Genomic DNA, 22,152 nt, shown 5'->3' with positions numbered 1-22,152 from the left:
AAGAGAGATGTCACAGACTTAAATAATGTAAAAACATATAAAAAGGGCTATGTTTTGTAGCTGACTTATTTTTAAGTACCATGAGGTATAAATCTTTACACAAAATCCATAAATTGGCATGTTAGAAAGACTATATTTATATGTGATTAGACTTTTTAAGAGTAGTTTAAAATTTAAACTGTACACGAATATAAACTATTTAGACATCGTATTCTACTTACAGTAAGTTCTAAAAGAAATTTTAAAAGACATAACGTATGGGGATGTAACTTAGTAGTAGAGTGCTTGCCTAGCAGGAATAAGGCAACGAGTTTCATTACATGGTCTCAACACACAGGCACAGATACATATGCACTCTCTTTCTCTCTCATTCTCTCTAAAAATACTTTATTTTTATTTACTTATTTGACAGAGAAAAGAGGGTAAAAGGGGCGGGGGGGGGGGAGAGAATGAGCACACTAGGGCTCCAGCCACTGCAAATTAACTCCAGAAGCATGTGCTCCCTTGTGCATCTGGCTTACATGGGTCCTGGGGAATCTAACCTGCTTCTTTGGCTGTTCAGAAAAATGCCTTAACTGCTAAGCCATTCCTCCAGCCCTCTCTCTCACTTTTTAAACAATATAATTCTGTTGTATAAATAAGCCTTTTTAGTAAGTCTCTGAATTTTGAATATATTTGCAAGTCTTTATGATAATTTTTCAAATATTTTCCTCAGTATTCTTAAATGTATTCAGTTTAGTTTGGAGCTTATAGAATTGTATAAGAGTATAATATGAAGTGCAAAACATTAAATGAGTTAAGCCCAAAGGTCCACAAAAAATAATGAGAGCTAGAAAGTAAGAATAAAAAGTTACTGTTGTTGCAGTCAGGTTTGTACTGCTGGCAGAAAACACCTGAACAAGAGCAGCTTATGGGGAAAAAAAAGGTTTGTTTTGGCTTATAGCATCAAGGGGAAGCTCCATGATGGCAGGGGAAAATGATGGCATGAGCAGAGGGTGGACATTACCTCCTGACCAACATAAGGTGGACAATAGCAACAGGAGAGTGTGCCAAACACTACCAAGAGGAACACCCAGAAGACTGCCCCTAACAATACACTGCCTCCAGGAGGCTTTAATTCCCAAATTCCCTGCCATCAGAACACCTAAATTAATGGGGGACACGAATCAAACTACCCTTGGCCCCCATAAACTGAACCATTCATGTTGTAAAATGTAATGCATTCAGTCCAATTTTAAAGGTCCCAATGTTTTTTATCAATCCTAATGACATTCAAACATTCCCATAATTCAAGGTCTTTTAACTGAGCCATAATACCACCCCCCCCAAAAAAATGGCACAGAATAATCATTCACCAAGTGGTTTAATTTCCAAATCCCCATCAGCTGGCAACCTAACATTTGGATCACACAAGTTTATGGGGAATACCTGAATCAAACCACCACAGCTATCTTGAGCTCTGTCAGGTGCATTGCGAGAACCAAAGTGAGAGAGCAGCATCTCATCATGCAAGTTTAAGAAATATTCATAGGTATGCTGGATATGACTGGTCAGCCAGGTTTGGAAAATTCTATTTTAACCAAAATTTAACCTTTTTTCATTTGTGAATGAATATTTAGAGTATACTATTGAGTGAGTGTTGACTAAGAAAATGTGCTTATTATATGTGTAAATTCAACCTCTTACATTTCCCCAGAAGGTGCTAGAAGAAGCATTAGGTTCAAACCTTTAAAAGCAAGGCTAGAGCCCCAAACTTCGGTTGTAAGAAGGATAGGATCTAAAGCTTTTTCTGGTGCCCTGAGAGCTGAGTGAACCAGCAGCTTTCATGCATGACTGAGTGCCTGCTATCTGGGAGTCATTAACATTAGAGTGCTGGAGAAGGCAGGGCCAGCAGCTGAGTGACCTGACTGGAAGAACTTCTTAGCTGCCTTTGGGGAGCCATTGACCACCAATTCCATACATACTTAGAGTTAGCACAAGACAGATCAAATAGCAAATTTTGAAATACCAAATTCTTGAACCAGAAAAATAAAGAGAGAAACAAAAGCCCTTTGGGAAGATATATATGTAGAGGAACTGGTTTGCATTTAATGTATAAGCAGTTTTAAATTTTCTTTGTTCAGCTTCTTATAAAACACATCAGATGTCAAGGTCTGTCATGGAACTCCCTGTGTACCGTTGTGGTATTGGATAGCAAATCTCAATGATGCCTCACCCATGTGTGCATTATTCTCTTTAGTGACACTGTTGAGGTTGAAAGGAAACTTGTGTCCACATTACAAACAAAGTAAAACAGCAAATTGTTGGTGAAGGCTGTCTTTGGAGTTCCTCCTGGAGCTAATTAACAAATACCCATTCTTCTTTCATGAGCTTGACTCAAGAATAGTATTTTGCATGCAACAAACTTATGTTCATATTCCAAGCGCATATACTGGTTCTCATGGGAATAGTGTATAGATTTTTGTTTTCAGGTAACTGGAAAAAATACCCCTTTTGAATACAAACCAGTTTACATAATTAGTATCAAGTAATAACCACTTCCAGGGCTGGTTAGTTGGTTCAGTGGATAAAGTGTTCGGTACACAAGCATGAGTACCTAAGTTCATATCCCCAGTTCCCACACAAAAGCCAGCTGCTGTGGTGGTGGGTGCTGTAATTCAAGGATGCCTACAGTGTGAATGGAGGTGGAGGCAGGAGAATCTGTCAGAAGCTCAAGTGCTAGTGAGCCTGGCAAATGGAGCAATCAGCAGTGACAAATTCTGCCACAAATTACCCTTGAAAGTTGTCCTCTGATCTCCACATCACATGCCATAGCATGTATGCACATTCACACATATGAGCATGTATACACAGCACATAGCATATGTATATACATAACAACTTCCTTTTTCTGTTATTTTTTACAATCTCTTACATTTATAAAAAGTATTTAATCATTTTTACCCTCCATTATTTTCTCTTGTCCCCTTCCCATTTTTGCTAGACCTGTTCTTTCCAACTACCCTACAACGAGTCCTCCTCATACTTCTACTTTCATGGTGTGTGTGTGTGTGTGTGTGTGTGTGTGTGTGTGTGTGTGTCTGTCTGTCTGTCTGTCTATCCCAGTGAATTAAATTAGGGCTGAACATTGGTGAAGGCTTGTTTTCTAGATCATAAGCAACTTAGCAGCAACTACACCACTAAAAAAGTTTGCCTCCTCCCATCCTTAGTTACTTCAAGTCATAACCAGTTTCCATTTGATAACTGGATGAAACATAGATTAGAATAGAAAAGCGAGAAAACTATGGAGCACTATGTTATGGCATGCCACACAGCGCTCTTTGGCATAAGAAAACAATTGCTTTAAAACATTTTACAACATTGAATTCATGTTTAAAATTTATTTTGAAGTAGTTTTGAAAGCCAGTATATTTTGAATCGTTAGCTTCTCAATACCCTGTAAAATAAGAATTTTTTTTTTCAGACCATGATCACAGAATGCTAGAACCCTTAGCCATTGTTCAAGCTCTGTATATTATATCCAAAGTGGTAGAAATTCAAGAGACTGACTTGTGTGAAGTATCTGGCTAATTTATGACAGTGCCTAGGCTTTGCTTTCATTTTTTAAGAAGAGAGTATTATTTTCCCTCTCTATTATCCTACAGCCTCCTCAGAGATTCATCATGTAAACTTATTTGTTAGGGAGAAATGGACTAATGCCACTTTACAAGTCTTGGCAGATGGACAGTTTCCTAGAGATCTTCATGGTAGAGTCTGTTAGTTCTTGTAGAACTAAGATGAAAGAAGTAAATTTATTACTTTTCAGAATTCTGAAAGAATTGTCAAAATAAAATTTTGAGATGGTCAAATGTACTTGTATGTTTGCATATAAAATCAATTTCACTATTAATGCCAGGATTAAGTATTCTTTACAAAAATTTTGATTTGAAGAATAAATGTGGAGAAGAACTTGCTCTAAATTTATATAGGCACACAGATTTTGCAAGTTATTTTTTTCCCTTTGTGGAAAATATAAAGAGATATGCACCTTCATGGATCATTAGTCTGCAGTAACTGTTCACGGTATTTTGCCAATCTTTTTTGCATTCACTATCTTCCATCAGTTTTTTAAGAGGTACTTTAAAGTTAATCAGACCATCTTTTGTTTGTTTTTTTGTTTTGTTTTTCAAGGTAGGTTTTCTCACTGTAGTCTAGTTCACTATGTAGTCTCAGGGTGGCCCCAAACTCATGGCGATCCACCTAATCCACCTACCTCTGCTTCCCAAGTGCTGGGATTAAAGGCATGCCCCACCACACATGGCTTAATCACATCATTTAAAAATAACTATTGGTACTTTTTTCTTGGTTTTTCAAAGTAGGGTCTCACTCTGGCTCAGACTGACAACTATGTAGTCTCAGGGTGGCCTCGAACTCACAGCGATCCTCCTACCTCTGCCTCCCGACTGCTGGGATTAAAGGAGTTAGTAATTTTTTTCTAATAGTCAAAGAATTTTTGCATGCATAATCATTGTTGCATTAACAAATAAAATTTGTTAATATAACCCAATTTACAATAAGTGTTTAAATTCTAAGAATATCTAAAGTTCTTTTGTTTGAGTGAAGATTTAAACATGGTCCATATGTCTTCTTTTTACTTTTAGCCTATTCATCCTATATCAGATCCCCTTCTGGTTTTTCTCTATCATTTATTTGCTAAAGAAACCACATACATTAGAAGATATATATATATCTAATATATATATATATATTAACACCTTTTAATAATTCCATATATAGCTTAACCATTCATCATCAGCTACTCTGGTAATATCTAGGGTTTTCCCATCTATAAAATAATTATATTAAAACTATGATTTCGTTATTTCTAATATTTTCGGTCTTAAACCACTTGGAGTCATAGAATTCAACAATTTTCAATAATCCCTAATTTGAAAATCTGTAACATTTTTAGAACCAAACTGATGTCACAGGTGGAAATTTTTACTCCTAACCACATGCTTTGAGTTGTGATACAAACACATGTACACTAAAAATACTGCATCAAACTATGTTCAGACTAGTTATATCAAGGACTTCTGGTTTAGAGTTGTATTCCATCCTCAAGATACCTCATTATATGTATGTAAATATTTCGTAATCCAAATCCAAAACACTTCCAGTCCCAGGTATTTCTTATAAGGGACTTCCAATTTGTCATTGAATCTTTAAGTTTTCACTAATATGGATCTTTCTGAAAGTTTCTAAAGTTTTCCATTTCTTATGTTACCTTTTAATGTTTATTTTAAATGCTTTTGTTGAATAACATAATGACTGCATTGTTTATATGCTTGGAGGCACAGTATGTTTTGTCTTATACTTCAGGAATGTACAAATCTCAGAAATACGTGTCTTGTCCTGCACGACTCTGGCACAACAAATGATTGATAGAGATTGAATTATTATAACAGAACCTTGTTATGGGATCAGTGTCTCCTACTTTGAAAACAAATGACTCAGCCAGATGGCAACATTTATTTTCTCTAAATGACTAGGGGCCTAGCAATAGGAGACCATTATCCTGTGACAATATTCTGTTTCATTGACATTATCTCGCAAATGTAATTGGTCCATTACTAAATAGAGGTTTTGTTACTGATCAATTTCACGTGATTTCTAAAACCATTAGGATAATAAATATGCCATTGTAGTAATTTCATTGACAGAATATTCTTTTTGTTCATCTATATTTATTGGAAGGAAAATATAGATTTAGGTTGAACTTTAACACTATATTTTATGCCAGCTTTCAGTACTTTTCCTTGAAAAGAAACAGAGGACTGTACAAGTAATTATCTTTGCAGTGAGCTGCTGAGCTGACTTTGTGAAATTTTGTGCTCTTTTTTTCCACTTGCTAAACCATAGCAAATCATAATTGTTCTCAAGCAATTAGTTTACTATCTCAGTTTAATGATTTTATTTGAAATAAATTTCATGTCATTTCTAGGACTTTCTGGTAAATCACTGAATTATCACATCACTTAAGTCAACTCTGTTACTAAGGTGGAAGCAATGGTATAATATAAGACACAGAGACCTTGAGATGTCTCAGAGCATAAATGTTTCTAAATGTGTGGCTTTCCCCCAAATGTCTGCCTCTAAGAACTCATCTGTAATCTTGTTAAATTAGAACATTTCCAGTATCTTTCTGACTTTTACAGTTAAGGTTACGATATTGATTTTATTTTATAGTCCATGGCTCTCAGATGCTTAACACTAACAAGCCTCCATGGTCAGAGGCTTCCCTAGAGGCATGCTGAGTAGAAGCTATTTACCTCTGCTGATGCTTAATAAGTGACTCAACTATACTCCAAACCCTGCATAATTGTTTGGTATGTTTTTTTTTCTCCTTCAAATTATGTTTATGGATATTACTCAAGATACTTTATCATTATCTATCTGTTAAAATGAAATTGCAAATGGACTTTAAAAAGCAATTTCATTCATTCATTCTTTTAGCACTGTTTATTATTCAAGAGTTTTTGAGCTGTCTCAGGAAGGTGTTTTTGAGCTTCAAAGTAACTGGAGCTTTAACTCTGTATTAGGAGTAGATATAGCCTAAAGACCTTTTTCATAAAGATGTGATCAAATAAAGACTTGTAGTAACATGCTACTCAACTGTGCCTAGGTGAAAACATACAGCAAGAGACACTTCAACCACCAAAAATTGTTTCAAGTTGTTAAGGGATACAATACTATGCTCAAGTGTAATTAAGATTAAATAACTCAGTCATTAAAGCAACAATTCATTTATTCAACACAAAGGCTACTTACTGTGCTGTTTTCCTTAAAAAGAACTGCCTTCATTTAAAAAGGAAAAAGGTTGAGGAGTCCAATTGAAGATGATATCTTATTTTCTCTTAATGTTAGCTTACTATTTTTCCTAGAGTTATTTTAGAGTATAATGAATATATATGCATCTGTATTGTATATATAATCATATATGCATGTTAAGGTGTACATATTATAAGTGTATTATATATATATGTATATATATATATGTATAACATACATATATACTTATATGCATACATACACATGGAGAGAGAGATAAATAGATACTGTCTTACCATTCTTATCCTGGCAGCTAATCAATTCTTTGAATGTTTTGGCTTCATTACCAACTACTGTAATGGGATTGTGGCTCCATGTCTTGCCATCCCATTCAGAGTTTCATGCAATTTGGGCTTTGTGGGAATGACATATTCACATTTTCCACACAATCATAAAATATTACATGTATAAGAATTCCTAGAACAAATATTCATATATGCTCTTTTCTTCACTGTGTTTTCAAAGACAGGGTTTTGTCTTTAGTCAGCTAAGTATGGTATTGTAATGTGATACAAGTATTACATTAAATTATTCCATTGTATGTCTTTCATATGACCTTCCTATCATGCAATGTTGGGCACATAACAAGAACCATGGTACTTAGCATTGGGAGTAATTTATAACATTCTATGGGGCTACTTTCCCCCCTAAAAATTATTTTAGTAAATTTTTTTTAGTAATAGTCGTAATATTTTGTGGGGAATTTATAAAAAACAAACTAGTAAAAGAAATAAGAAAGAAATCACCTCTAATCACATGACAAAGAAATAAATACTAATAAGTTCTTTTTTAACTCCTATTAATATTTGACTGGGTATATGCTGCTCTGTCTCACTGTATACTTTTCATTGTATTTTCTATTTCTGTTCATATACTTTTACAAAATCGGTTCTACATGATATGCTAGTTTGAGAATTCTTTTCTTTTTTTGTATTTCTCACTTACAATATATTGGTATTTTACTGTCATTCAATTTTAAGATGGGTTTATATGCCATCTTTTGGCTATATTATACTTTTGTTGTTTGTTTGTCAAAACAAGGCCTCATACCTCCCCTGTCCTGGCCTTGGACTCACTATATATCCTGAAGATGATCTTGAACTCCTGATCCTCTTGTCTTACAAGTATTGAGATTATAGGCATCTATCACCAAGCCTAGCCTTATTATAAACACTTGAAAGTCTATCTTGCTCATGGGTTTTTACTACAGTTTCAGTGACATGGAATGAACAACATTGCATGTAAACATTTGTACCTCTTATTCTTGTCTTTACTGTCCTGAATCTTCTAGCATATTGCCCTATATCAAGTCACAATGTAGATGCACAATAAAAAATTTTTAAAGAAGTAAATACATTTTACAGAGAAGTATTGAATTAAATAGTTATGTCCTTTTCTGTCCCTTTTGACAAATATTGGCAGATCTAGAAAGATTTTATCATTTTACATTCATGCTAGCAGTGTATAAAGGCTTACCTCTACCATCAGCCTTGACCAATAGGTCACCCTTGTTAAAGTAAGAATCATTGTCAGTCTCCACAAGGAAACAGAAATAAATACTTCCTGGCTTAGCCTAGAATCTGAAATAATAATCAGGCTGTTTCAACTTCACTTTGCAAAGTTTGAAGTTTTCCATAACATCTACCCATTATGAATAATAGGTAAACTTTTCTCTCCTCAACCTTCTCTTCCACAACACAAAATAGAGGAGAAAGCAGGTCTTGCTTAGCATTTACTTGGCAGATCGTCTTCTATGCCTTTAGCTTGTCTTCTGGGCACAGAACTTAAGCTGTTTCCTTGTCTCCAGGTTGGCTCTAGCTTTGTGGCCTGAAGTGAAAATATCACATTTCTGCTCCAGAACTTATCCAAAATGCTTGGTTTGGTAGCCTCTCATTTATTTTCTCATCTATTTTAAATTATATTATTGTTTTATGCAGGTAGTTCATTTTTTTTTATATAGTCGGTCAGCTTCCATTCGACATTTTGGTGGAAAGCAGGAAAGCTCATTTTTCACTTTTAATGTTGGGTGTTGCTCAATGGTTTCAATGTAATAATAGATGTATTGATTCCTTTTGTCTTCATCTTATATTGAGTTTGACCCCTGAAGTGGTTTTCAATGTCCACTAGAGTTTATAAATCTTTAAAAAAATATATAAAGCTTTAAAACTTATAAAAGTCCAAAATGTAAAGAAAAATGAACCATTATGAAAGCCTAACAACTTAGTAAGACTTGTCACTATAATATGGTTTTATCACAGTCCAGTGATTGTATTGTCTCTACACTAAGTGTTACCACGTATGTTCTTTCCCTTTCTGGTCTGCATCATACCAGAGGGTCAAAGTTCACAGAAGTTTCCCATTTGTTTCATTGCACCTTGAATTTTTTCTTCTGGGAATAAAAAAGGGGAGGGTATCCTAAAATGTTCAACAGCTTTATAATATAAAAAAGAGCCAGAAAGTTGTTTTCACCATGATTATAGCTTTTAAAATCACATAGCAATGAAACATACTTTAACATTAAATACTAGTATATAAGAGAAGTTACTTGATGCTGATGTGTATCTCTGAAGTTCCTTTAAATCTGTTTATAAGTAAGACATGTAAATGAGGATGACTAGAAAAGGTTCAAAACTTGGACTTTAAAATGATTTTGTTACAATTTTTTTCTTTGATTAGATAGAAATAAACATTTCTATGTCACAGGACTGACACAGTTGTTACTAGAGTTTACTTTAGTGTTATGGCATGCTAAAATTCAATTCCCCTGAACCCACAGTAGGGAGAGGGTGAGTGGAGATCAGTGAATAACTGGGGCTTGCTGATGGACAGTAGGCCCAGCCAGGTTGAGACAGAGAACGACCTTGTCTCAAGGAAGTAAGTGGATGAATCATAAAAGGACACCTGATACTCTCCACCTGCCTTTATACATGCATGTGCATGGGATGCACTCATATGAAGAAAAAAGAAATATAGAAATTTGTATGTATTCTAACATAATGATTTTGAAATAGTAATGAATCAGAAGTACTCCAGGGAAGAATATAACTTTTTTAAAAAATAAGATGATATATTTTCTAGGTGGGCTATAAAAATATGACTGGTATCCTTAATCTACTTGAGCATATTGGAAAAGCCAACATATTGCTCCAATGTATGTGAAAAACGAGCAGGTGTCCCCAACAGGCAGGTGTTACAATGACTGTTTGAGCTTGCCCAGGCTCACTAGTTGACTTCAGTGAAGTTCCCATAACAGGTGGCTGATTGGAGTGCCATGTGACATTTATCCCGGGAGCAACTTGGATGACAGGCTGCTACAGACTGAGGAAGGGGTCTTTGCTTTGATGAAGAAATTGCCAAAACTCATGTCTCATTAGTGTTTCCTAAGGTTCTTTGGAAGTGAACAACAGTTTAATTAAGGGCTGACGTAAACACGTTTCTGCACACTTTCCCTGCAGCATTTTATCACATTAGAATTGATCAAAATTGTTGCCTTGGGCTGACTGGAACAGATCTACATCTGGAGTACCATTTGTGCAAGCTGCCAATGAGTCGAGCGCATACACCGTGTTTCACTGCAGCTCTCTTCTTTCTATAGATGAAATTACCTTGCTGGAAGACGAGTTGGTCTAACTCCTTATTCACTTAAGCCTTATCTCTTTGAAGTGCTGCTGCAAGATGAATGGTACATCAGGGCTTAGCATGTATATATGTTACAGTGCCAAAAAATTACAATATAGCTATTAAAATTATAACTTGTTTTGAAAAATACTTCTTTAAAGATAGGCTTAAGCCTAGATGAACCAACTTTTATAAGTGGCTTACTTGATTTTTTTGGGGTGGTGGTGGTGATCTTTTATAACTTACTATGTAATTAGTTTCTAAAGACATAGCTAATTGTTGAAGTATAAATCAAAACACAGATGTGGATAATAAAGACTAACACCATCAATATGAATCTTTCTTTAGCCTCCTTAGTCATTTGCCATCAAGAAGAACCCTTTCTACCATCGATGATCATCACAGTTGCAATTACTTAATGAATTTTTGTCTGTCACATCTGCCCCATTAGATGAAACATAAGCCTCACCAGAACAGGGCCAGGTGGTCTTGCTTAGCAGACCTTGCATGTGTGAAATCATACTTCATAGCATTCATTGGCCATGGAGTGTTGGATTTTGAATTTCTCTTTGCTTTCCATTCAGCTCCTTCTCCTCTGGAGATTTCTATTCAAGCTACACCGTCTTGGTGATTTTGCTCACTCTAGCTACTAGTTAGCATTTCCTCATGCAGCTTCACACACATGCAAGAGTTTATGAAAGAAGATGCTTGGATGTGGTGTTTACTTTCTTGCTTCTATTTTCCTTTGAGTCCAGGAATAGTATCCATTTCTTCCCTAAGCAGCCTTGTCTTCTAGTTTCTGTGACTTTTTGTGTCTTTGATAAAATCTCTTCTGCGGAAGGCAAACCATTAACCAGATTTAAAAACTTCTATATAATAGAGGACCAAGTTAAAAAAAAAATGATGAAAAAAAAAGCAAGTAATATAATACAACTGCGAGATGATTAATCCAATCTAAACCTCAACATTTCATAGGAGGAATTGCCTAAATTTGTTCAAAGGATAAGAGATACTGCTCTGCAGGTGGAATAAGGGGATGGAGCGACCTAGTTGAATACACTGAAGAAATGGCATGCATTAGGAATGACATTGATATAGAAGCACATTTCCTCTGCCCACCCACAAGCTGAGTTTTAGGAAATGAGCTTAGCTAGACTTTAAATAAGGTTGGATGAAAGGGAAAATGTTGTGTAAAATAAGGGGCATGGTAGATGTTAACAAGAGGAAAGTATTGTTGGAAGGATGATTTCTACTACTGTTTTGACAATGACTTAGAATGAGGAAAACCTGAAGAAGGATATTCTTGATTCAACCAAGGACAAGTGAAAAGGCCTAATGACAGACATGGTGGTACACGCAGGCTCAGGCAAGAAGATTGCGAACTGGAGACCAATCTGGCTACATAGGGAGTTCTAGGTCAGTCTGGGCTTCTTGTGAGGTTCTATCTCTAGGCAGGGTTTCATTCTAGCCCAGGCTGACCTGTAACTCACTATATAGTCTCATGGTGGCCTGGAACTTAGATTGATCCTGGTCCCTCTGCCTCCTGAGTGCTGGGATTAAAGGCATGCGCCACCAAGCATGGCTTTTTTTTTTTTTTGTTTTTTTAAGATTGGCTTTTAATATGTAGTCTAGGCTGTTCTCAAATTCACCATCTACCTCAGTCTACCAAGTGCTGGGATTAAAGACATGTACAACCATGCCCAGCCCAAATTGTTTCTTTCTAAATAAAACTCAAATATCTTTGCTAATTTTAAGCCCTTCCTAACCTTCACTTCTTTCATTGATTATAATTTTTGCTTTCTTTCTCCAGAATAAATATCAGCTGCTTTGCTACCATCTTACCTCTCTCTTCAGGGTCTTTATCTTATGTATTATTCAACTTACCCTTTATTATGTATGTATTATCATTCAACTTATTATATATTTATACATTATCCAGCTTTGTTATTCAGCTTATTTTCAATTTAATCTTTTAATGTATTATCCTTCCTATTTGAGGCACCGTAGATTGTGTAAAGCTTATTTTTCTTCACAGAAAGACCTCTGAAAACCATTTCTCCCATAATTTCATTCCTCAGACCTTTCTTCTGTAACATATGAATGCATTAAAAATAGAAATGATAACATTTTTAGTTTGGAAGTCTATTAGGCTACAGACTTAGAAACAAAATTCAAATTAAAACAATACTAGTTTGGTTCATGGTTAAAATGTAATGGCTAGAAACTCAACTCTGACTTCACATAATTGACATTTTATTTCCCCTTCAGTCCCTAGGGCTGCATTTTCCTTTGAGAGGGATTCACTTTTGTGCCTAAGTACTTAGTACAGTGCCCTTTACTTGTCTCACAGTAGTATTTCTTTATTGATTAATAGGAAACAAAGGCACCCAAGTCCATGATTTATCAAAAGCCAATCCTTTTGTACTGTTATTATTAGGTCCATTTCTAATATCAACCAGAATAATAAGTGAACATATAGTAATTACCCACTAAAGTTAAATGTATCATTTCTTGGACTAAGAAAAATTTCAAATTCCTTAAAAGTTACAATATCATCTATATATTTAAGCTTTTATATGAACACAATAAATTTACATTTCCTTTTAATAAAAAGCAAACCCTGTTAATTTGGTTACATTTAATGGCATTCTGATGTAGTTGTAGTGGTTTCAGGTGCTCTTATTAATTTTTTCAGAATTGTTGTAATGAGAATAACGCTATTGTTTCCCAAGCTCTTACTGCCTTCATTTGTTTTTATATCACATAGATTATGCTTTATTACTTATACTAAGAAGGCTTAAGAAACTGATCACATAGTTTTATTTTATTTGAAATTTACATGTAAGCACGAGTAAGCATAACAATGGGACTGACTCTTGCACAGCCTAACCCAGAACTCATTCTGTAGTCTCAGGCTGACCTTGAATTCACCGAGATCTTCCTATCTCAGCCTTCCAAGTACTTGTATTAAAGTTGTGCTCCTCCACAGCTGGCTGGTTTCTTATTTGTAATATTTAATTTTAAATTAAAATTTTGAAATGGAAACTTACAGTATCATAAAGAGTATACTATAGCATAAAGAGTGAGATGGAGGTTCTTTTCATATCTAAAAATCCATGTCTAAGGCTTACCTTTCAATAAGCAAAACCAGTATTTGCATAATTGCCTTCTAATGAGTCTCATACCTGCTAGGTGTTTTTTTTTTTTTTTTTAAGTAACTTTAGCTGAAATGAGCTTCAATTTCCTATTTTTTTATTTATTTGTAAGAGAGAGAGAGAGAGAGAGAGAGAGAGGGAGAGAGAGGAAGCATGCCAAGCACATGTCAGGGCTTCTTCCCACTGCAAAGGAACTCCAGACCCATGCACTATGTTATTTGTCTGGCTTTATTTGGATACTGGGGAATTCAACCTGAAGTTGCAGACTTTACAGGCAGGTGCCTTTAACTGCTGAGGTATCGTTTCAGCCCTCTTTTCCTACTTTTTGAACCTTAGTTTAGACAAACTGTTCTAGGGCCTTTTGATACTGCAAGTGAACTCCAGACACATTCGCACTTAATGCATCTGACTTTAGGAGGGTGCTGGAGAATGGAACATGGGCTGTCATGCTTTGAAAGCAATTACCTTTAACTTGTGAGCTCTCTTGCTTTAGTTTTGTCTTTTTGAGAAATATTTCAGATAATAGTACTCTGATGCATTAAGATTCCAGTACTATTTACTATTATAACTATTTACTCACAAAGTATAGCTAATGGCTATAAGTATACCACTGCTTTGTGCAGGCTGTGATGTCTACTGTCTTTAGTAGCATACCTAGGACAGCATGATAAAAATTTATGGTAATTTTATGGACTTTTTTTTTTTACCAGAACTTAGGTAATGTTTTAAAAATTAGTTTTCATTTATGTATTTGAGAGTGAGAGAAAGAGGCAGAGAAAGATAGAGAGAGAGAATGGGCATGCTAGGGCCTCTAGCCACTGCAAGTAAACTCCAGATGCATGTGCCCCCTTGTGCATCTGGTTTATGTGGGTTCTGGGGAATAAAACCAGGGTTCTTTGGCTTTGCAGGCAAATGCCTTAATCCCTAAGCCATCTCTCCAGCCCTAATTTTTTAAATAGTAAAAACATAATGAGTTCTTACATTAATAGTGCTATCAGGTCTTTTTTATAATGTAGAAGAACATGTCTAATTTAAAATCCAAACTGCTCATATTTTCTATCCTATGATACAAAGTTTTAGTATTTTTTTTTTGTTTTAGTAGTCTTTTTCTTTTAAAGATACAAACAGTTTAGATCTTCATTTATATGGTGCATTTACCTCAAAGAATAGAATGAGCAGAAGTGTAGGCAAGGATCTGACTTAATGGCTACTAAAGATGGCTGATGATAAAATTCATTATTATTTTGCTACTGTGTATATATTTTAATTTTTGATAATAAAATATAAGTTTTATAGTTTGTGCTATTACTAGAACATTGTAATATAAATTTATAAGCATACATAAAAATTAACATTACTCAGAATTTTAAATCTAGAGTATCTCTCCTACCAAGCATTTTCCTGCAGAATTCCCTCACAAACTCAATGGGTTTCCTTAGTCACCTGAGATGATGAGCTTCCATGCCAGTTAGCAACTCAATTGCATTAATCCTGTCAAATTATCTGTTGCATTAGTTCAGTCACCACTGTATTTCCATCTCTCATTGCCTATATGTTGTCAGTGTCAAATATTTATAAAATGGGTGAATGAAGCCCTGACTGCTTCTATCATAGTATGTTTTATACTAATTCCTAATCCCTTTGTATTTCTTCATAGCTCCTCACTAGGTTTTAATCTTTATAGAAGCAGAAAGTGAATCCAGATTACTTTGTACCCCCGGAAACCAGTGTCATATCTGGAATAAATTAGGCCTCCAATAAATATTTGGTGCATGAATCCTGCATATAGAATAACATATCGAATCCTGCATCTCTTTCAGTGGCTCCCCATAATTTATGGTTCTATTGTAGACAATCCACCTTCCATGTACTTTCTGAAATATATGCTCTCAACTGCTGTTGTGATCATATTTCGCTTCTCTATAATGCATAACGTCTTCCCCATCAGGGTAGGCATATATATATATATATATATATATATATATATATATATATATATATATGTATGTATGTATGTATATAAATATATAAATGTATATATAGGAATATATGTATGTGTATATATATATTTTTTCAAGTATATTGCCCTTTATCTTGTGGGTCCTGCTTGCTGCTTGCTCTCCCTTTTTATTTCTGTGCTTCACAGATTGCCTGATCCCTTGTACATTTTGTGCCCCCCCCCTTTTGAATACTTCCTCTATGGAGATTTTATCCTCCTTTACATTTTGCCAATGGCACCTGAGCAGGATGCCTTCCATAACCAGGTGGAAGTGAGCAGAGGCTGTCCATAGAGGCTGGAAGTGTGATAGAAAATGCTGCAAGTCCATGCTCTCAACCCACTTCCTGTGAACTGGTGACCACTGTTTTCTTATCATTTTCCTTGTCACTGACAGTGAACATCCCTACAGCAAGAATTTCTTTTTCTCTTTCTTCATATCCTTACTTTGTCTGGCAAATAGAGGAACCCAACAAATATTTGTGGAGTGAGCAACTTAAGGAATGCTTTTTTTGGGTTAAGCAAGTAAATGAGTTTTCCATAAACGATGTTAAATCAATGATAATATTTACCAGCATACCCAAAGGTTGGTTTTCCCATTTATTCCCAGTTATCCCCTACTTATTTTCAGAAAGTCAAAAGACAATCCCTGAATCGCAAAAATCAAAGAGAAAAACAAGTGAGGCAAGCTCAGGGCACTAGGATTTTCAATTTTAAAGATTTTGTTAATAATGGGCCTGTATTTCATAAAGTTAATGATGCTGCCTCTTAGCTTCAGTGGAGGATGTTGACAACGATTTTACATTTCTAACATAGCTGAGTTTGACTTTCTGTATAGATTTTATAAACAAGTCAAAGCAAAAAAATACTAAAATGCAGGAAACTGAGATGTGGTATATTAACGTAAATCTCATAGCCTGAAGGTCATGAAGTTTGATTTGGTTTTCCCTTCTCCTTTGCAGATATGTCTTCTCCAACTACGATGAAGAAGCCTGAAAAACCACTGTTCAGCTCAACATCACCACAGGATTCTTCCCCAAGACTGAGCACTTTTCCCCAGCACCACCATCCCGGAATCCCTGGAGTTGCACACAGTGGTGAGGACTTTCACACATAGAGGACAGGCCCTCCCCTTTTCCCCATGGCCCATCCATTAAGCACAGAGCAGCAATCTATAATTATTGCTTCAGTGATTATGTTTCCTCAACCTTAAAGGGGAGGGATATTAACTGATAAAATATCTTTTCTTACCAACTTATGAGGAAAAATAAAACTTAAGGTTATATAACTTAATAATGTTTATATTTGTGTTGTTTTATTGTAAGAATTGAAGCACAAAAACTTAGAAAAAAGAATATATATTTTAAGTATATAGCCAGGATTAGTCCTAATTCTGTACATTATACTAAGAGGAAGATGGATTTCTGAAGCGTATTACTGGGTTTAAATATTTTTCAAATGTATTAAGATATGTAGGCACTATTTCTGTAGATGACTTTTTCTGTAAACATATCACTATATACTTATTTTGGAGTTAAATTAATGATAAAATATGTCAGCTTTTCATTTGCACAAATTTTTTTGGCTAGGATACATGATATTATGTCTACTAATTTAAGAAATAGTATCCAGATTTAACATATTTCACATTTGTGTTTTTTGTGTGTGTCTGGTTTTTTGAGGTAGGATCTCACTCTAGCTCAGGCTGGCCTCAAGCTCACAATGATCCTCCTAACTCTGCCTCCCATGTGCTGAGATTAAAGATGTATGCTACCACGCCCAGTTCACATTTGTCTTTTAACTAAATATATATTTAAATATTTATTTATTTATTTATTTGAGAGAGACAGACACAGAGAGAAAGACAGATTTTTTTTTTTTATTTATTTGAGAGAGACAGACACAGAGAGAAAGACAGATAGAGGGAGAGAGAGAGAATGGGCATGCCAGGGCTTCCATCCTCTGCAAACGAACTCCAGATGCGTGCGCCCCCTTGTGCATCTGGCTAACGTAGGACCTGGGGAACCGAGCCTCAAACCGGGGTCCTTAGGCTTCACAGGCAAGCGCTTAACCGCTAAGCCATCTCTCCAGCCCTAAATATATATTTAAAATTAACCAGGTACATATTTTAAAAATTTTAAATAATATTTAACAATCAAATCTATTGACTTTCTACCCATTACTTATAAGTCCTGGAGAGTAGGAGACTGAGAGCTTTATTTATAACTGGAATGTTTTTTACATATGAATAGATTTATAATGATGCTCGTATTGCTTTTAACTTATAGACAGATCTTATCCTAATTGAATCTGGGTTTTAAATCTCATAGGATGTAACAGATTTAGATTGTTAAGTGTATGTTGATATTTATTGTTGCTATACTTTAAAATTCATGACCTTCATTGTTCTCTTTAAGGAAATAAATTACATATGGTATAAGAATTATTATATGAATTATTTTTACTATTTAAATATGTGAACTAACTTTCATATCAGTAACTTTCATATTTGAATGTAGAATAATTGGTTATAATTAATTTAAAAGATATATCATTTCTGCATTATGATGCTTGATCAGAATTCATATTTCTCATATTTGAGAAAGATGAGTATTTTCTATAAGTGAAACAGGAGAAATCTAGCATAAAGCCTTCTACTTTTGCCTTTTCCCAAACATTTAACAAATATTTAATCTCAGATATAGATAAAATTAGCATGTACATAAATATGCCCCTGTGTTAGTGTCTTGGTCAAGGGGGAAAGTTTGTGTCCTTAAAAAAAATTATTATCTTGTAGGGTCAGGGAATGTCATCACTGGCCAAGCATCTAATCAGAACAGGACAAAGTCTAAGAGGAGGCTTAAATCTAAGTATGAAATGTGAGGTGAGCACAAGAAGGAACAAGCCAGGAGGAAGAGTATTAGAGGCAGAGGCTATTTGTAGTAGTACATTGCAAAGAATATAGCCAAGGATACACAGATTTTAATGTGGCCAGAGATGAGGTGGAAGATGGAATCTAAGATGGAGTCAGAAAACACAGGAGGACTTTTACATGTCTCTGAAATAGTTGAAACTTTATTCAGGAAGCAATAAGAAATCTTGGAAGCTTTTAGGAGAGACGTTATACAAATGGAATGATATCTTAATGTTATTCAAATAAAACTATCAAGGAAGTATTAGAAGGAATGAGACTGGAGGAAGATAATGAGGAATGTAAAGTGTCATAGTGAAGGCGAAATGCATGTATAAGAACATTGATATTTTCTTTCAGAATGAAGGAAATATTTTTTAATCTCATATTTTGGTGTTATTTTTCCCCCATTTTTTAAAGAAATGGGATGATTTTTTTATTAAGTCAGCCATTTTAAAAAAATATTTTATTTATTTATTTGAGAGAGAGAGGGAGAAAAAAGGCAGAGACAGAGAGAGAGAGAATGGGTGCACCAGGGCCTCTAGCCACTGCAAATGAACTTCAGATGCATGGGTCACCTTTGTGCATTTGGCTTACATGGGTACTGAGGACTTGAATATGGATCCTCAGGCTTTGCTGGCAAATGCTGTAACCACTAAGCCATCTCTCCAGCCCAACTTAGCCATTTTTACTTTCCATCTGAAATACAAAAGTCTACCCTGTTGTATCAAGCTATCTACAGTTTCAGACTATCCAGAGATTTGAGTTGAGACTAGACTTATGTTAGGTCAGTTGAAAAGAGATTTTCTTCCAGAACTGTTAAGGCCCAAGCCAAGGGCCCACAATATAACAATGTATGTATCTTGTAAAGATTTACATACAAATGTGAGCACAGGCCATGGCTAAATTTAGCTAATATTAAGAACACATTGATGAAAAGTATAAAGATGCTCAATTGTGTATAGTTGTTTATATCTCCTTACATTTTTATTTCAAAGGTGTATATATCTTATATGAAGAAATATGACAATATCAACTTGTTTTAAGAAGTATACTGTTGTCCATAGTGTATACTTTTGACAGAGAATGCTAAAACTTGTGTCTGGAAAGATTTCACAGGGCACTAGTTTAAACCACATATTATGTTGCCTTATCCCTACTGGCCCTTCTCTAGTAGGACTATTGTTACGCTCAGGAGTTTGCATTTCAGTTACAATCAGGAACATTCTAAGAAACAGTACCCAGAACATTAATGCAGCAAAGTTGTACTCATAAAATTATTTATCGTTCCCCACTGATACACATGCTTAAATTTTTGTGTATCCATAAAGTTTTCTTTGGAGGAATCAAGCAAAATTTTGTCCTTAAAAGTCTTACTTCATAGTTTTCATCAGACTTTCTCTTGTTTACATCATTACAAAGTTGCAAGTAGGCATCCTGGATTATTCTCATTTATAGTCACAAAAAGAATTTACCTCTCATATTGTTTGCCAAGTTTGTGTATAAAACATTAAACACTTATCATTTGTAATATGACTTGGATCAAAACATTTTTAAAACTAGACATTTAATCTTCATATATGTAGTAGTTTTCTTTTTTGATAATTATACAATTATTCCCTAAACAGATAGCAACCATTTATATTTTCTCCATCTTTAAAATTTATATTTCCAAGACTAATATTATGCTTATTCTACTGCTGAAAGGTTACATTGTAGTTGAACATTATATATATATATATATATATATATATATATATATATATATATATATATTATAGTATTTCCTTCTTTAAAATATATTACTATAACATATGTGTAAGTCATATGCCTACCTATATGAAAATTTAAATTTTATTTTCTTATGTTTCATTCTGGGTGTTACCTCAGTAATATCTTTGGACTTCTATATAGTAACAGCAAGAGTAAGAAAAATAGTCATAGGATAAAGTACTTTCAGGTTTGAAAAGAGGCATCTTCATTAGGAGAAAGAGTCCCATGTTTTAATGGTCAAAAGTACTTACACTACAAGCAGGTCATTATTCATGACATGACCTTTTTGTGTGTTAATTGTTGGTTTCCCTTTAAACAACTTCCAATTAAGATATGAGGAGATGATTTATTTGAAATTGAGATATATTTGTATTTTGAATTTTAGTAGAAAGTTTATGAGCCTCCTGCCCTCTAATTAATACTGTCACTTGATCTGGATTTAGGGAGACAAAGACTTTATAATCAAAAATTTCTTTGATGGGAAATAATTTACTCAAAGAATCATTTTATCCAGTTCTACTATAACGTATACAAGAGAAACTTCTCTTGAATCATTCATGGATCTTGAAAGCAGGATGATTAGTTATCTAGGATGGAGTTCTGTCTGTGTGACATTAATAGCTCTGACGTTTTAATAGTTCTGACATTAAGAAAAGCAGTGAAAAGAATCGTTTATTTTATTATGGGGAATGATGGTAAAGAATGAACTGGTACTTGATAGCTGACAGCATTCCTCAGGAAGGAAGTGGAATGAAGTAATGAGGTATCCCGGTGACTAGTCAATCTTTCCTGTCTTGTATTCTGCAGTCATCTCAACTCGAACTCCACCTCCGCCATCACCGTTGCCATTTCCAACACAAGCTATCCTTCCTCCAGCCCCATCGAGCTACTTTTCTCATCCAACAATACGATATCCTCCCCACCTGAATCCTCAGGACACTCTGAAGAACTATGTTCCTTCTTATGATCCATCCAGTCCACAAACCAGCCAGGTAAAAATAAGAGAGAGAATAAAATATAGAGCCTCAGAGACATGGGACAGGTCTAACTAAGGCATTAAGGTTAGTCAGACAGTACGTCTGGCAGAACATCAAGCCTTGCAACCATCTTCAGGAAGTTTCTTGGTGACTCAGTAAGTTTTTATTAAGGTGGCTGAATGACAGGTAGGAAGTGTATTGCCCCAAAGGGGTACGTTTGTGAAGATGTTTTTGTTTTAATGTTTTTGGGTTTCAATTGATTGAAAGGAAAGTTTATGCATAATGTTCATTGCCAAAAAGGCTCTGAGCTGGAGTTCACACCTTTGAAATACACGGTTTGACAACATGCTTATTTCAGGCAGGAATAAGGTATGTGCTAAAATAAACACACACAAAAGAACTTACAGCTGTATTTACAGGCCAGTTATTCAGTATTAAAGTAAGCTTTGATAATGTAAACATTTTCAGCATCTGATGACTCGTTACTACTCTTTGCAGAGACATGACTTGCATTTAATAATGAGTGGCATTTCTAGGAGTGTCTTTTTTTTTTTTTGTAAGTATCATGTAGTGGTTTTAGGGATTCAGTGTATATGCATAGTAACTCATGCTCATATCTTATTCCCTACATATGTGTTTTCTTCTAGGGAGAGGTCACTTCATAAGGATTGTCTACATCTGAGTAGACTGACAAAATGTGTTTATCAGCAGTTACACTAGCAAATGTAAACTGTAATTTTGATCTTTGGTCTAGTATTTGGCTTCTGTCTTTTGCCTCTTACACTGCCATCTACTTCTTACAACTTTTAATGCTTTGGGGGATATCATAAAATTCTATGATTACTATTGTTA

General features: G+C 34.8%; 1 protein-coding gene across 9 annotated transcripts in view; it reads left to right on the top strand.

Moving 5' to 3' along the window:
• Nucleotides 1–22,152, top strand: part of Nfib (nuclear factor I B) — a 250,254-nt gene that overhangs the window by 192,630 nt on the left and 35,472 nt on the right. For all 9 annotated transcript variants that reach the window (XM_045160951.1, XM_004658443.3, XM_004658442.3 and 6 more), the window contains exons 7-8: nucleotides 16,602–16,736; nucleotides 21,131–21,315. In XM_045160951.1, the coding sequence (XP_045016886.1) occupies nucleotides 16,602–16,736; nucleotides 21,131–21,315 (320 nt within the window). The remainder of the gene's footprint in view (nucleotides 1–16,601; nucleotides 16,737–21,130; nucleotides 21,316–22,152) is intronic.

The sequence above is a fragment of the Jaculus jaculus genome, chromosome 1 (assembly GCF_020740685.1).
Source record: "Jaculus jaculus isolate mJacJac1 chromosome 1, mJacJac1.mat.Y.cur, whole genome shotgun sequence".
NCBI classification, from domain to species: Eukaryota; Metazoa; Chordata; class Mammalia; order Rodentia; family Dipodidae; genus Jaculus; species Jaculus jaculus.
Note: the sequence above shows the minus strand (reverse complement) of the source record. Positions and strands in the feature narration are given on the sequence as shown.